The 17,370-nt window shown below is 46.8% G+C and overlaps 1 protein-coding gene across 1 annotated transcript in view; it reads right to left on the reverse strand.

Annotated features, from left to right (window-relative positions):
* The window catches only part of LOC145361085 (uncharacterized), a 266,002-nt gene extending 259,797 nt beyond the window's left edge, over positions 1 to 6,205 (reverse strand). The window contains exon 1 of the mRNA XM_080216669.1: positions 5,820 to 6,205. Within this exon, the coding sequence (XP_080072795.1) occupies positions 5,820 to 5,913 (94 nt within the window). The 5' untranslated portion in view covers positions 5,914 to 6,205. The remainder of the gene's footprint in view (positions 1 to 5,819) is intronic.
* Between the last annotated feature and the right edge of the window lie 11,165 nt (positions 6,206 to 17,370).

Genomic DNA, 17,370 nt, shown 5'->3' on the forward strand with positions numbered 1-17,370 from the left:
GGGTTCGATTCCAGGCTGGTCTATGTGGAGCTTGCACATTCTCCCCATGTCTGCATGGGTTTCCTCCAGGTACTCCAGTTTCCTCCCACACCGCAAAGACCTGCTGGTTAGGTGGATTGGCCCGTGCTGGATTGCCCCTTAGTGTCGGGGGATTAAGAGGGTAAATGTGGGGTTAGATCCTGAGCAGGACTGTTGTTGGGGCAGACTTGATGGACCAAATGGCCTCCTTCTGCACTGTAAATTCTATGAGAGGAATCCAATGATCAGGGATTAAGTTGGTGGAGTTTCGGAGTGGGGGCGGGTGGTGGTGGTTCCGGGTGGGGGGGGGGGGGGGGGGGGTGGGGTGGTGGAGTGGGGGTTGGAGAATGTGCAAGGGTGTCAGGGGTTTAGCTCTGGAAATGGTTGAGAAGAGGCAGGTACTGGATCCCCAGGGCAGGACGGGCTGAGGGGAGACATGGCGGGGACAGAGCAGAGAAACACAGGAGCTGCGTTCCAGGGCAGGGAAGAGAGTTTTTGGACAACAGCAGCAGGAGGTGAGGGAAATAGCAGACAGGAGAAAAGATTACTTCCAGTCCAACTCGCTCTCTGCCTACGCAGTTTCACACATGAAGAAGTAGCCTTTTGGCAGAGGAATCAGTGGGCTGGTGGCACCGAGCCCCAGAGTGAGTCAGCACAGACAGGAGGAGAAGGAGGCAGAGTGCAACAAAAAAAAAATGCAACTCCAAAATGAAAAATCCAAGGAATTTTCCATAATTGGAGACAAGGAAGCCAGCTCGTTTCTCATTGGGCTGAATTGTCATTACCCCACTTCATTAGAAGCACGTCAATGGGACTTTGAGAACATCCTATCGCAGGAACTCCACTGTTCCGGCACCACTGAGAAGTCAAAAAGGGATTCCATCTGCATCACACCCACCCTTCTCCAATTATCACTTCAAACACAGAAGGGCTAAGGATAGCCAACCAACGCTGCCAAATGCAGATGCCTCGGGTCGCTGACTGTGTGGAGTTTGCACGTTCTCCCCGTGTCTGCGTGGGTTTCCTCCAGGTGCTCCATCCCACACTCCAAAGACATGTGGGTTAGGTGGGTTGACCGTGCTAAAAAAAAACTCATCCTTTAGTGTCAAGGGGACTGGCTAGGGTTAAAGCATGGGGTTATGGGGATAGGATCTTGGTCAGTGCAGACTCGATGGGCTAAATAGCCTCCTCTTGCACTGTAGGGTTTCTATGATCTATTCTCTGCACCTACCCTACGCCACTCTTGGCCCAGAAGAATGGCAGCTTCCAAATCTAGAATTAAAAAGTCTGCTTTTGAAACCATTGTCAATTGTCAGAAAAACCCATCTGGGTCACTAATGTCCCTTTAGGGAAGGAAATCTGCTGTTCTTACCCGGTCTGGCCTACATGTGACTCCAAAGCCACAGAAATGTGGTTGACTCTCAACTGCCCTCTGAAACGGAGGACAGTTACAAGTGGGCAATAAATGCTGGCCCAGCCAGTGTTGCCCACATCCCATCAAATCAACGTTTTAAAAATTCACCTTCATGGGATAGAATCATAGAATCCCTACAGTGCAAAAAAAGAGGCCATTCGGCCCCATCGAGCCTGTACCGACACAATCCCACCCAGGCCTTATTCCTGCAACCCCACATATTTACCCCGTTAATCCCTCTCACCTACACATCCCGAGACACCAAGGGGCAATTTACCATGGTCAACCTAAACCCGCACATGTGGGAGGAAACCCACGCAGACACGGGGAGAATGTGCAAACTCCACACAGACAGTGAGCCGAGCCGGGAATCGAACTCAGGTCCCTGGAGCTATGAGGCAGCGGTACCCAGTTTCCAGCTGCAAACTGGTGTAGGACACAGGTGACTCTGGTTCAAGAACCGTTGCGAGACTAGAGTGCTCAATCTCGGCCTCATTTCAAGAGTTTTTTTTTAATTTTTGTTCCCGGGTGGCGCTGACTAGACTCACGTATTGGAGCACCAAGGGACAATTTAGCATAGCCAATCCATCTTAACCAGCACGTCTTTCGGACTGTGGGAGGAAACCGGAGCACCTGGGACGAAACCCACACAGACATGGGGAGAACATGCAGACTCCACACAGTGACCTAAAGTAGGGAATCGAACCTGAGTCCCTGGCGCTGTCAGGCAACGGTGCTAACCACTGTGTCACCATATAAAGTTAAAGTTTATTTATTAATTAGTCACAAGTAGGGCTTACATTAACAATGCCATGACGTCACTGTGGAATTCCCCTAGTCGCCACAGTCCGGCGCCCGTTCTGGTCAATGCACCCTAACCAGCATGCCTTTCGGACCATGGGAGGAAACCAGAGCACCCGGAGGAAACCCACACAGACACAGGGAGAATGTGCAGACGCCACACAGACGGTGACCCAAGCTGGGAATCGAACCCAGGTCCCTGACACTGTGAGGCAGCAGCACTAACCACTGTGCTACCGTGCGGACACTTTACCCTGTTACAGTGCCTCTGAGCCAGCTTGCCAGTATTTGGAACTCTGCATTGTAAGGCAATCAATTCTTAGTATATTTTTGTTTTGAAAAAAGAAAGCATTCTGGCTACGGGGTTGACCCGCTGGCACACTCGCTGCTCTATCGGAAGCAATTTCAAAGTTGCAAACCGCATCTACGCATCAAATGGACCGACGTCACTTTAAGTAGATCTTTTTCTACACCCTAACCATTATAGAATAAAGTATTTTGGGATGTTTTACTCTGTTGAACAAATTCAGTCACCCCATGAAATTAAAACATCCTCAGGAACAGTGACACCCAACATACAAAGGTTGTAACCTTCAACAAGGTACTGCCTTTGTGGGGAACAGGAGGAGGTCATTCAGCCCCTAGAGACTGTTTGAGTTGATTTATTATTGTCACACGTATTAGTATACAGTGAAAAGTATTGTTTCTTGCGTGCTATAGAGATAAAGCATACCATTCATAGAGAAGGAAAGATGGTGCAGAATGTAATGTTACAGTCTTTGATTTGACTTAGTCACGTGTATTAGTATACAGTGAAAAGTATTGTCTGTATCGCATGCAAGAAACAATACTTTTCACTGTATACTAATACACGTGACTAAGTCAAATCAAAGACTGTAACATTACATTCTGCACCCTCTCCTTTCCTTCTCTATGAATGGTATACTTTGTCTGTATCGCATGCAAGAAACAAAGTATACCATTCATAGAGAAGGGAAGGAGAGGGTGCAGAATGTAATGTTACAGTCTTTTATTTATTACTGTCATGTGTATTAGTATACAGGGAAAAGTCTTGTGTCTTGCACACTATACTGGCAAAGCATACCATTCATAGAGAAGGAAAGGAGAAAGTGCAGAACGTAGTGTTAAAGTCTTTGATTTGATTTATTATTGTCACGTGCATTAGGGTACACTACATTCTTGCACGTTATACAGACAAAGCATACCGTTCATAGAGGAGGGAAGGAGAGGATGCAGAACGTAGTGTTACAGTCAGGGCTAGGTTGTAGAGAAAGATCAGCTTAAAGCGAGATCGGTCCATTAGACGATACATGTGGTTTGCAACTTTGAAATTACTTCAGATTGGACGGCGAGTGTGCCAGAGGGTCAACCTGGAAGCCTGAATGTTTAAAAAAAAATAATAAAGTAAATAAAAATACACTAAGAATTGACTGCCTTACGGTGCAGAGAGTTCCATATACTGGCTCGGAAGCAGTGGGTACTGTACAACAGTCACGACAGGCACTGTGACCTCACTACATTCCAGCGAGGACTTGTGTGGGAGGCGCTTTGTGAGTAACTAAAGCATCAGGCCCTTCTCTGGACCTCAATGGGAAAACGCAGTCGGGAAAGTGGATTTTTTTCTCTTAAAAAGGATACCCTTCCAACGTAGGGCAGGCTACAAGTGTTCAACCTTCAGGCGGCCAAGTTAAGCACCAGTGCAAGCCCGTACGGAAACAGACGGGAGCAAACAACGTGATTCTACTTAATCTGGGGATTTCTGTTCAACTTTCAGTGCTGGACTGTTACGGTGATGGATTACATACATGTGACATATGACACAAAAAAAAAAGCAAAGCCTCTTTAGTCCAACCCAGATCCTGCTGCTGAATCTCTCAGCTTTGGAGATTTGGGGAAACGTCACAACACAGCGGCACAGTGGTCAGCACTGCTGCCTCACAGCGCCAGGGACCTGGGGTCGATTGGGGAAGGGAGGGGGGGGGGTTTAACAATTATTGGAGTAAATGCATGGGATTACGGGGCTAACCCCACGCTCAATTGCCCCTTAGCATCAGGGGGCTTAGCAGGGTAAATGGGGTTACGAGGATAAAGCCTGAGTGGTATTGACGTTGGTACAGACTCACTGGGCTGAATGGCCTCTTTCTGCACTGCAGGGATTCGATGATAGGGTGGGGGAGAGGGCCTGGGTAAGATGCACTGTCAGAAAGTCTGTGCAGATTGATGGACCGAATGGCCTCCCTGTGCGCTGCAGGGATTCTACGATTCTCATCTTAACCTGGTAGATTGTAGTTTGGGTTGCATGCTTCAAAAAGCAGAAAGTTACTGATGTGCAGATGGGGGCGAAGACAATCTTAGTGACACAGGACAGCAGAAGGCCATTCAGCCCCTCGGGTCTGTTCCAACATCCAGCTTCAGCCCCATCGCTGGTCCCTCTCCCCAGCGAATCACTGCGAGCGAGTCCGGCTCACGTTGCCGAGTGCTGGAATGCCACGGAAGGCGGCACCATCTCCTGTCTGACGCCCACTCAACACGCGCCCAAAAATGGGAAATCCCATTAACTCAGTCACGCTGCCGTACAAAGCCTAGAGGGACCACTGACACAGCGCCAAACTCTGAGCTGTACATGAAGTACTTCCCAGCTACAGTTGGGAAGAATGCCAATGGGTGCGATCCACCACAATCTGCCCTCAATCCCTAGGTGGGACTCACCGTCGCAACCAAAACCCTTCGAAACTCAAAAAACCCATCTGGGCACAACTGTCATCAAATCACTCACAGGGACGGGGGATTTGATTTCATTCTCAGGTGCGCCGTTACCTCCTTAAGAACAAATTACCCTTTTAAGAGCACACAACTGCACCTCTAGGTAACAGCGGGCTCACTCAAAATGTCACTGTGCAGATCCCAGGCAAAAGGATGGAGAGCTGATTCATGAAAGGGACACTGATGTTACAGAGAGTTTGACAAATGATGCTATTATTGGAAGTACAGTACCGGGTCTCTGTCTCACCTTTCCCCAATCAAAGCGGGTTTCATTGCCAAATCTGATTTAATAGATAAACACTGCAAAATCCAGGTTACAAGTCCCTAGAGGGACCACTGACACAACATCTTAATTGCAACAATTAAATTGGGTGGGGGGGTGAAGCTTCATTATATGACTCCCAAAATGTAGAATAAAATCCAAAATAATACCAAATAGACTTGACACATCAATAAATGCAATCCAAGAGAGTTGGGTAGAATTTACACACACACACACACTTTGCAAAGCAGATCTGTCCAGGGAATTCTGAATACTGACTGAAAATAGATTTGAAGCAATAGTGCAAGAAATCTCAGCCCTTGATAAGTTTACAGCACTTTCATAACTGCTTCCGCCCCCGCCAAACACAGGACGAATTCATGTTCAAGTCTCCCTTAGTATCACCGAAAGCAGACAGTTGCGAGATCAAAGCAACACAAGTTTGCAGGAGTTCAGGGGATGCTGCAGAGAGAGGGAGGGAGGGAGTGGGGAGGGGAGGAGGAACGAGGAACTGCATTCATTCTAGAAAAAGTCACTTACCTGCCTTGACAATTGCCAAGTGGCTCAAAAGTGCAATATATACAACAAATACATTTGTGCCCGGTAGCCACCTTTCCATCTTCCAACGCCTCATCTCCAAATGAGATCAAAACGTGAGCCTGTTTTAAACCCCCCCCCGCTGTTAAGCCAGTCTGTTTTGGAAGGGCAAGTTTCCCGAGTTCTTCTGTGTGCATGTATCAGTAAGCCAGTTCCGATGGAGCCATGAACTGCAGAGTAGTTAAGCCTTAAACTCCCTCTCGTTCTTTCTCTGTTCAGTGATTACATGAGTGCTTCTCTCGACATGTTGCAGTGAGTGAAAGGAGGAGGAGGAGGAGGGGGGGGGAGGAGAAGACAGAGAGAGTATTAATTTTTTAAGTCACAGTCGATTATTCCTTCCCCCCCCCACCCCCCACCCCCCCCCCCCATGTAATGATACAATGGACCTGGAAGAGAGTGAGAGACACAGAGAGAGAGAGAGAGAGAGAGAAATTTATTAATTGACACTGAGGGAGAGGGGTGGTGGGGTGGGGGGGGGGGGAAAGAAAAGAAACAGCTCAGCAAATCAAAGTTAGTTTCAGCTCACAGCCTAACTTGGCTCGTTTCCCAGCTGTGCATGCTTTGCCATTGGTCCAAAGTTTGTTGCAGTAACTTTCAATTGGCTACATCTCCTCGTCAATTTCACTTAACCCCGGGAAAAGTAGCGAGTTAGGAAGCGGGGACACTGTTTCAATTGGAGGGTTTATTATTTTTTGAGGGGTAGACTTCCCATTTTAACCCCGAGCTCCCTATTTTAACCCTTCATGCATTAGGAATTGCTACTGTAACAGCTCCTCAAACAGATCCGGATTAAACCTCACCACTTGCAAGATGCAACACCAATTATATCAAACATACTGGAGGAACATCATTCTCTTTATATATTATTACAGTAAGAAGTCTCACAAACCAGGTTAAAGTCCAACAGGCTCGTTTTGGTAGCTACAAATGTATTACTAATATACAAGTATATATAAATCATACACTTGATTTGATTTTTTTTATTGTCACATATTAGTTTATAGTGAAAAATATAGAACAGTACAGGCCCTTCAGCCCTCGATGTTGTGCCGAACTTTGTCCAAAACCAAAATCAAGCTATCCCACTCCCTATAATTCTGGTGTGCTCCACGTGCCTATCCAATAACCGCTTGAAAGTTCCTAAAGTGTCCAATTCCACTATCACAGCAGGCAGTGCATTCCACACCCCAACCACTCTGAGTAAAGAACCTGCCTCGGACATCCCTCCTATATCTCCCTTCATGAACCTTATAGTCATGCTCCCTAGTAACAGCTACATCCACCCCAGGAAATAGTCTCTGAACGTCCACTCGATCAATCCCCCTCGTCATCTTATAAACCTCTAAGTCACCTCTCATCCTCCTCTACTCTAAAAAGAGAAAAGCCCCAGCTCCCTCAACCTTTCCTCATAAGACCTACTCTCCAAACCAGGCAGCATCCTGGTAAATCTGCTCTGCACTCTCTCCAATGCTTCCACATCCTTCTTATAGTGAGGTGACCAGAACTGAACACAATATTCCAAATGTGGTCTCACCAAGGTCCTGTATAGTTGTAGCATAACCCCACGGTTCTTAAACTCAAATCTCGTTAATAAATAAATGCTAACGCACTATAAGCCTTCTTCACAGCTCTATCCACTTGAGTGGCAACCTTCAGAGATCTGTGGATATGAACCCCAAGATCGCTCTGTTCCTCCACATTCCTCAGAACCCTGCCATTGACCCTGTAATCCCCATTCAAGTTTGTCCCACCAAAATGAATCACTATTGTTTCGTAGAATCCCTACAGTGCAGAAGGAGGCCACTCGGCCCATTGAGCCTGCGCCAAACAACAATCCCACCCAGGCCCTATCACCATAACCCCAAATATTTCCATTTATATTAATGTGGCTACCAAATAAACCTGTCGGACTTTAACCTGAGACTTCTTACTGTGCTTACCCCAGTCCAACGCCGATTCTCCACATCGTTATATTATAGAAATGGAATTTTTCTTTAAGTGCAATTTTGCACTGAGCATTCCATACAAAGCAGAATTTGCTCTGGAACTCTGTGTTAATTTAAACAATACTTGGACATGCACTCTCTCATTTGATCTGATTTATTATTATCACATGTATTAGTATGCAGTGAAATGTATTGTTTCATAGAATACTTACAGTACAGAAGGAGGCCATTCGCTCCATCAAGCCTACACAAAACAACAATCCCACCCGGACCCTATCCCCTTATCCACATATTTACCCTGCTAATTTCCCTGACATCCCCCAACACTAAGGGACAACTTAGAACGGCCAATTAACCTAAGTCACAATGTGCCTTGCACACTACACAGACAAAAGCATACCATTCTTAGAGAAGGAAGGGAGCGTGTGCAGAATATCGTGTTACAGTCATAGCTAGGGTGCAGAGAAAGATCAACTTAATGCAAGGTAGGTCCATTCAAAAGTCTGACAGCAGCAGGGAAGAAACTGTTCTTGAGTTGGTTGGTACGTGACCTCAGACTTTTGTATCTTTTTCCCAATGAAAGAAGGTGGAAGGGAGAATGTCCGGGGGTGTGTGGGGTCCTTAATAACGCTGGCTGCTTTTCCGAGGCAGCGGGAAGTATAGACAGAGTCAATGGATGGGAGGCTGGTTTGCGTGATGGACTGGGCTATGTTCTGGTTATTCGCAAAATGCAATGCCAATTATATTAAACATACTCGAAGAACATTATTCCCTTTACCTTCGTGTATACATAATATATAATTACTGTCACAAGTAGGGCTCCATTAACACAGCAATGAAGTTATAGTGAAAATCAGTGGATTTGTTAAAGTGTAATTTTGCACTTAACATTCAAATGTAATGGAGAATTTTCTCTAGAATTCTAATGTGTTAATTTAAACAATATCTGGATATGAACTTAAAGTTTATTTATTAGTGTCACAAGTAGGCTTACACTATCCAAAAGAGAAAATGCTGGAAAGTCTCAGCAAGTCTGGCAGCATCTGTAAGGAGAGGAAAGAGCTGACATTTCGAGTCCAGATGACCCTTTGTCAAAGTTCACATTAGGTTGACATTAACACTGAGGTCATCGTGAAAATCCCCTAGTCGCCAGACTCCGGCGCCTGATCGGGTACACTGAGGAAAAATGCACCCTAACCAGCACATCTTTCAGACTGAGGGGGGAACCGGAGCACCTGGAGAAAACCCACGCAGACATGGGGAGAACGTGCAGACTCCACACAGACAGTGAGCCAAGCCTGGAATCGAACACTGGTGCTTTGAGGCAGCAGGGCTAACCACTGTGCCACTCCAAAGTAGAAGACTAGAGACCAAAAGCTGGGAAGTGGGATTAGGCTGGTTCCAGTATTGGAGATGGGCCAAATCATAAGAGTTTTGCAGCACGGAAAGAGGCCCTTTGGCCCATCGTGTCCATGGTGACCAAACACCTATCCATTCTAATCCCATTTTCCAACACTTTGTCCATAGCCTTGTGTGCTACGGTTTCTCAAGTGCTCATCAAAATGCCTCTTAAATGTTGTGGGGGCTCCCACCTTTCCCATCCTTTCAGGCAGCAAGTTCCAGATTCCCAGCACCCTCTGGGTGAAAAAGGTTTTCCTCAAATTCCCCCTAAATCTCCTGCCCCTGACCTTAAATCTGGTTATTGACCCCTACACTAAGGGGGGAAGGCTTCTTCCGATCCAGCCTCTCTCTGTCCCGCATAATTTTGTACACCTCAATCGGATCTCCCTTCAGCCTTCTCTGCTCTCAGGAAAATAACCCCAGCCTGACCTGCCTCTCTTCATTGCTGAAACACTCCAGCCCAGGCAGCATCCTGGTGAATCTTCTCTGTCCGGTGTAAATCACATCCTTCCTGTAGTGTGGCGACCAGAATTACAAACAGTACTCTAGCTGTGGCCTAACTGACATTTGATCCATCATAATCTCCCTACTCTTATATTCTATGCCTTTACCAGGCATAGTGTTCCATTAGCCTTCTTAACCACCTTATCTACTTGTACCTACTGCCTTCAGGGATCTTTGCAGCCCAAGTCCCCTCTGATCTTCTGTACTTCTGAGTGTCCGACCATTCATTGCGCGTTCCCTTGCCTTGTTAGTCCTCCCAAAGTGCATCTCCTTTCAGGGTTAAATTCCATTTGCCACCGTTGTACCCATCTACCCTATATCATCCTGTAAGCTAGGACTTCCCTCCTCGCTACTAACCACACCACCAATCTTTGCATCATCTGTGAACTTGCTGATTATACTTCACACCCAGACCATTAGCGTACACGACAAACAGCGAGGGACCCAGCACCAATCCCTACGGAACACCAGGTCACATTTTGCTTAATAATGCTTCCCTCCTGAAACACTTTGGAACATTGCATCACATTAAAAGTTGCTATATGAATGCAAGTTGTTTTTGTTGTTAACTGATGTTAATTTGACATGTAGAGGCTGGTCGCTATACTAATGAAATTTCTTCATTCTACAAAGGTGGCATGGTGGCACAGTGGTTAGCACTGTTACCTCACAGCCCTAGGGACCCAGGTTCGATTCCCAGCTTGGGTCACTGTCTATGTGGAGTTTGACACCAAAAGCTGAAGGTCTGCAGCGCGGCGGTACTCACTACTCTCCTGTACGCCTGTGAAATGTGGACTGTGTACCGAAGGCATACAGGACAGCTCAATCATTTCCACGTGACTTGTCTTTGCAGAATATTACGCATCAGATGGCAAGACAAAGTACCAGACACTGAAGTTCTCTCTAGAGCAAGACTACCATCAGTCCACACACTGCTGATGAGAGCGCAGACCCGGTGGGCAGGTCATGTCATCCGTATGTCAGACAAGCGCATACCCAAGCAGTTCCTTTTTGGGGAACTGTCTGCTGGAAGACGCTCGCATGGAGGGCAGAAGAAACGTTTCAAAGATACACTCAAGGCCTCCCTGAAGTCGCTTGACATTGACACGACCACCTGGGAAATGCTGGCACAAAACCACCCTACCTGGCGCTGCCTCATTCACAAAGGCTGTCAAGCTCACGAAGCAAGGTGCATTGCTGAAGCACAACTTAAGTGTGAGCTGCGCAAGTCCAGAGCCACCAGCGCAACAACTACAGTGCCTACACAAGTCTGTCCAATACGTGCCAGGACATTCCGTGCCCGAATTGGCCCTGATCAGTCATCTTCAGACACACCACAACCAGCCTCAAAATGACTAATGGTGGCGAGGTTCTCATCGATGACGATGGACGAACAACAACATGTGGAGTTTGTACACTCTCCCCGTGTCTGGGTGGGTTTCCTCCACGTGCTCCGGTTTCCTCCCACAGTCCGAAAGACGTGCTGGTTAGGGTGCATTGGCAGTGTACCCTCAGTGTACCCCAACAGTGTGGCGACAAGGGGATTTTCACAGTAACTTCATTGCAGTGTTAATGTAAGCCTATTTGTGACGCTAAGAAATAAAATTTAACAACTTTAAACTTTTGCATCCAGTTCTTCACAAAGGATCAAATTCCAATCCCCCAAATCATTCCAAACAAATTCCCATTATGAAGTGTTTCTCATTCTGAAATCCAGCCAAACGTGTAGTTTTTCTTTTGAACGGAGTATTCCCCAGTTACCCATCGACACTGCATATTCTCCGACCGCACCCTCCGGCATTCCAGTTGTCCCTGCCACACTTGCGACTCATTATGCAGGATTACGTAATCAACATAGCAATTTATAAAGTGCAGTCTTTTCTTTTAGTCAGAAGCTTGTCGTCGCTCACCCACACACACAAATACATTTCCAAAGTGGAACCGGTGGACCTCGGAAAGTTTCGCTAATACTAATTTCCCCAGGTCCCTCTGTGCTTCCTGCATCAACTGGCCTTTCACTGAATTCATTCCTAGGCATATTACTGCAATGACTTGCACTTTCACAAGACATCTTATCATAAGACATATTGCTAAGTCCTCTACAGCGCAGAAGGAAGTCATTTGGCCCATCAAGAATGTACTGACTCTCTACAACAGCATATAAGCCAGGCTTGTCCCCCTCTCGTAGACCAGTCATCTCCACAAATTTACCCTGCTATTCCCCTTACCCAAACATCTTTGGACACTAAGAGGCAATTTAGCCAATTCACCTAACCTCCATATGGCCAATCCACCTAACCTCCATATGGTTCAAAAGATGTGCAGTTTACATTGATTGGGGTTGCTTTCAGTGTAGGCACAATGGGCCGAATGGCCTCTTTCTGCACTGGAGGGATTCTATTCTATGATCTTTGAACTGTAGGAGGAAACCGGAGCACCTGGAGGAAACCCACGCAGACACAGGGAGAATGTGCAGACTCCAAATAGACAGTGACCCAAGCCAAGAATCGAACCCGGGTCCCTGGCGCTGTGGGTGAGCAGTGTTAACCACTGTGCTGTTTGATACCCTCTTCGATTGAGCCTGTCTCCATCTCTAGGCAGCACATTCCCAATCCCAACCGCTCACTGGGTGAGAAAGATTTTTTTCCCCTAATGTCGCATCGATTCTTTTTTTGCAAATTACTTTCAATAAGTCTCAAAAGGAGGAGAAAGTAGAAGGGGCAAGAGGGGGAGTTGGAAGGGAATTCCAGAGCTTGCATTTCACACAGATGAAGACACCACTACCAATGGCGAAGCGATTAAAATCAAAAGGCGGGATTTGCTGGAGCACAGATATCGCAGAGGGTTTGTTTGGGCGGGGGGAGGCAGGAGGAGCATGGGGCATGTTAGGAGGTTACAGAGATAGGAAGGGATATTGAAGGATTCGGAAAGAAAGGTTTCGAATTTTAGACGGACCAAGGGCTAGTGTGATCCAGAGAGCACAAGGATAATTAGAATTGATGTGGACATACAGGAGAAACTCAATTTTATAATCAGAAATCTGGCTGTGTCCTGCAATAGTTTAGCTTCAAAAGATTGATACCGTCTTTCAGATAGGACAGCACGGTGGTTAGCACTGCTGCCTCACAGCGCCATGAACCCTGGTTCGATTCCCAGCTTGGGTCACTGTCTCTGGGTGCTCCGGTTTTCTCCCACAGTCCAAAGATCTTAGAATCCCTGCAGTACAGAAGGAGAAAAATATTAGCCATGTTTGAATGGTAGAGCAGACTCAGTGGGCCGAGTGGCCTAATTCTGCTCCTATATCTCATGGAGGCTATTCAGCCCATCGAGCCTGCACCAAGAACAATCCCACCTTATCCCCGTAACCCCACAATCCCCCCAAAACTAGGATCAATTTAGCATGGCTAATCGACCTAACCCACACATCTTTGGACGGTGGGAGGAAACTAGAGTTCCCAGAAGAAACCCACACAGACATGGAGAGAAAGTGCAAACTACACACAGTGACCCAAGCCGGGAATTGAACACGGGTCCCTGGAGCTGTGAGGCAGCAGTGCTAACCACTGTGCTGCCCCTCCAAGCTGTGGTGGTTAGGTGGATTGGCCATGTAAATTGCCCCTTAGTATCAGGGGGTCTAGCTAGGGTAAATATGTGGGGCTATAGAGATAGGGGCTGGGTGAGACTGTGGTCGGTGCAGGCTGAATGGGCCAAATGGCCTCCTTCTGCACTGTAAGGACTCTATGACTTGTGCAGAGATACCAAACGGATTCACGAGAGCCCTGTCTAGAGGCTGTACACGGCTGGAGTTGGACCATTGGTCAGTTTTGACCAGTACCTGATACCATCACCCGATCATTTCTCTTTCTGATGCCGATTGGCACCATCTGGGCTCTGTTTGGCAAAGCTAATTTTGGCCAAGTTCTGATCTGGGTGGGACACTGGGCGATCACTCAGGGTGAGGTCAGACACCAGAGCAGAGGGAGTGCTCACACAATCAAAAACCATTCCAACTTCTTCAATCAGATTCTAGCTGATGTCTCCCAATGCTCCCTGCTTCCCAAACATCTTTAAACTCTCTTCAAGTCTCAGCAATTAGCCAACAGGAAACTCCCACTTAATTAAAACCTATTTTTCAAGAAGATTTTCCAATGTGAAGTGTTGCTATTTCTGAAGCATCCTAGCGAACCGTAGCAAGGAGAAGTCCCAGTGGTTCAGCACTCCTAACTCCAGATCAGAAGCTTCTGGGTTTAATCTCTCCAACAGATTCATAACTCCATAATCAAGGTTAACACACCCAGTACTGTTCAAAAATAGAACAAAGATCAAAGAAAATTACAGCACAGGAACAGGCCTTTCAACCCTCCAAGCCTGCACCAACCATGCTGCCCCACTGAACTAAAACCCCCTACCCTTCCGGGCACTATATCCCTCTATTCCCATCCTATTCATGTATTTGTCAAGACGCCCCTTAAAAGTTACTATCGTATCTGCTTCCACTACCTCCCTCCAACAGCAAGTTCCAGGCACCCACCACCTTGTGTGTAAAAAGACTTGCCTTGCATATCTCCTTTAAACCTTGCCCCTCACCCCTTAAACCTAAGCCCCCTAGTAATTGACTCTTCCGCCCTGGGAGAAAGCTTCTGACTATCCATGCCTCTCAATCTTATAGACTTCTATCAGGTCGCCCCTCAACCTCCGTCATTCAGTGAGAACAAACCAAATTTCTCCAACCACTTCTTGGAGTTAATGCATATCAGGGCAACATCCTGGTAAATCTTTTCTATACCCTCTCCAAAGCATCCACATCCTTCTGGTAGTGTGGCAACCAGAACTGAACATTATTTTCCAAGTGTGGCCTAATTAAGATTCTATAAAGCTGCAACATGACTTGCCAATGTTTAAACTCAATAGTGCTGCACTGTTGGAAATGTGGCCTTTCAGTTTTAACCTTGATGATTCCTTCAGGTGAGAGTAGGACACAAGGGTTTAGAATCATAGAATGGTTACAGAAATCCCAGCAAGGGCGCATTCAGCCCAATAGGGGGAGGCGATGGCCTAGTTGTATTATCACTGGGTTATTAATCTAGAAACTCAACTAATAACTCCTCAGAGGCACAAGTCCATTCATCAAAATCCCTTCATTTCCAAGTCTGACAACAGCATACAGAGTGTTTTCAGTTAACAGTTTACACTCAGAGTCCCAGAGGAACCGGCATGCCTGGTTAAATACCAAGCAAGACTCTCCCAGAATGGTCCATAAATTTGGCCCTTAATCAGGGACATCTTTTTGTGTTCAACCAAATAAACAAAGTCAACTTAACTTAGGGACAACTCAATAAAGGGGCAGCTCACTAAAAAGGAGGGGAACCACCTGAAACAAAAGGCAAAGCGATAAGGAAACTTAAAACATCGCATTAAAATGTGATTTAATAGAGTTGATAATGCACCCCAGTCCTTGGGGTACCCAGCGGGCACAGAAGGTGTTAACTGCGCCCATAGATACCACATGCTCCCTCTCCAGGGAGACCTGACCGCGAATATAGCCGTGGTAGAGGGGCAAACAGTAGGGTTGGACACCCCTTCGATCACCCGTTACCTGGACCTGTTGATGCCGGGCCCAGGTTTACGATGAGGTCCTCCTACTTCCCTGCTCTCCCCTCTGCACTGGGTGTCTACAGATCAGGAGCATGGGGCTGAAGTGCAAACAAAACATCAATAAAATGTTTCCTTAGAAAACTGAAAAGGTTGTGCAGCCTATAACACATAACATAGACATGGTCCACGGATTCCACAAGGTTGCAAAAAAAAAAGGACAAGCTTGGGAGCCTGTGAACCGATACAGCTTACGGTTGTACGGTACTGCTGTGTGCAGCACCCTACACCCCAGATCCCCAGTGGAGGGGGGAGATCCTGCTGGAGAAGGTGTGCAGCAACAGCCCACACAGGAAACATCTCCGTGCGGTGGCAAAGGGCATGGAAGGCACTTCCACGAGGCAGCACATGCTGTGGGGCACCTGACCCGGAAGGGTTTTTGGGGGGGGAGTCTAGGTTTTGGCCAATGTGAAATTCCATTCGCGCAGGGGAATGCACGAGCAGGATCCCACTGCACAGCTGTGAGCCCTTAAATCAGGGAGTACATATTCTAAACAGACCAACCTCAATTGTTTAAAGTCATTACAGGAATCCCAGGTTTGAATCCCGCCACAAACACTTGGAATTTGAATTCCTTAATAATAAAAAAAATCTGGATTTAAGAATCTACAGATGACCAGGAAACCATTGTCAGAAAAACTCATTTGATTCACTAACGTTCCTTTAGGGAAGGAAATCTGCCGTCCTTACCCAGTCTGGCCTACATGTGACTCCAGAGCCACAGCAATGTGGTTGACTCTCAACTGCCCTCTGAAATTTTTCATTCATTCCTGGGACATGGACATCACTGGTTGTCCAGCATTTATCCCTCGTTGCCCCTTGAGAAGGTGGTGGTGAGCTGCCTTCTTGAATCACTGCAGTCCACGTGCTGTGGGTTGACCCACAATGCGGTTAGGGAGGGAATTCCAGGATTTTGACCCAGTGACTGCAAAGAAACGGCCTATATATTTCCAAGTCAGGATGGTGAGTGGCTTGGAGGGGAACTTGCAGGTGATGATGTTCCCCATGTATCTGCTGCCCTTGTCCTTCTAGATGGAAGTGGTGGTGGGTTTAGAAGGTGCTGTCTAAGGATCTTCGGTGAACTGCACAGTGCATCTTGTAGGTGGTACACACTGCTGCTACTGAGTGTCGGTGGTGGAGGGAGTGGATGTTTGTGGGCTGCTTTGTCCTGGATGGTGTTGAGCTTCTTGAATGTTGTTGGAGCTGCATCCATCCAGGCAGGTGGGGAATATTCTATCACACTCCTGACTTGTGCCTTGTAGATGGCAGACAGGCTTTGGGGAGTCAGGATGAGTTACTTGACACAGTATTCCTAGATCCTGACCTGCGCTTGTAGCCACTGTGATTGTGGTGAGTCCAGTTGAGTGTCTGGCCAATGACAAACTGAGCATGTTGAAATCAACATGACCTAACAAGCCACTCAGTTGTATCAACTAGGAATGGTCAATAAATGACGGCCGAAACAGGGACTCCCACGTCCTACGATTGAATAAGAAAATTATGGTCAACTCTTAACTGCCTCTCTGAAATGACTGAGCAAGATGCTTAATTTGGGATAGGCAACAAAGGCTGGCCTTGCCAGTGACAACCACTGAACATAAGAATATAAGAACGTAAGAAATAGGAGCAAGAGTAGGCCATCGAACCTGCCCCACCATTCAACAAGATCATGGCTGATCTGAAGTGGATCAGTTCCACTTTCCCACTTTCTCCCCATAACCCTTAATCCCCCTGTCTATCAGAAACCTATCTACCCGTGACTCAATTATAACAATCCTTTCCTGTTGGTTTTGGAGATTATTTGGTTGCTCTTTCCTTTTCCTCTGAGGCAGATGTTTACTGAAGAGAGATAGCGTAACAAGAACGAACATATTTGGACATCAACTCATCCCATCCTCTGGAATGCACAAAGCTGCTAATTCTTTATTATAAATCCAGACAGTGACCACAAGACCACTAGCTCACCAAGAGGAAATGAGCTGAAGTAGTAA

This window comes from Carcharhinus amblyrhynchos, chromosome 33 (assembly GCF_965287045.1).
Source record: "Carcharhinus amblyrhynchos chromosome 33, sCarAmb.v2.hapA, whole genome shotgun sequence".
In the NCBI taxonomy this organism is placed as follows: domain Eukaryota; kingdom Metazoa; phylum Chordata; class Chondrichthyes; order Carcharhiniformes; family Carcharhinidae; genus Carcharhinus; species Carcharhinus amblyrhynchos.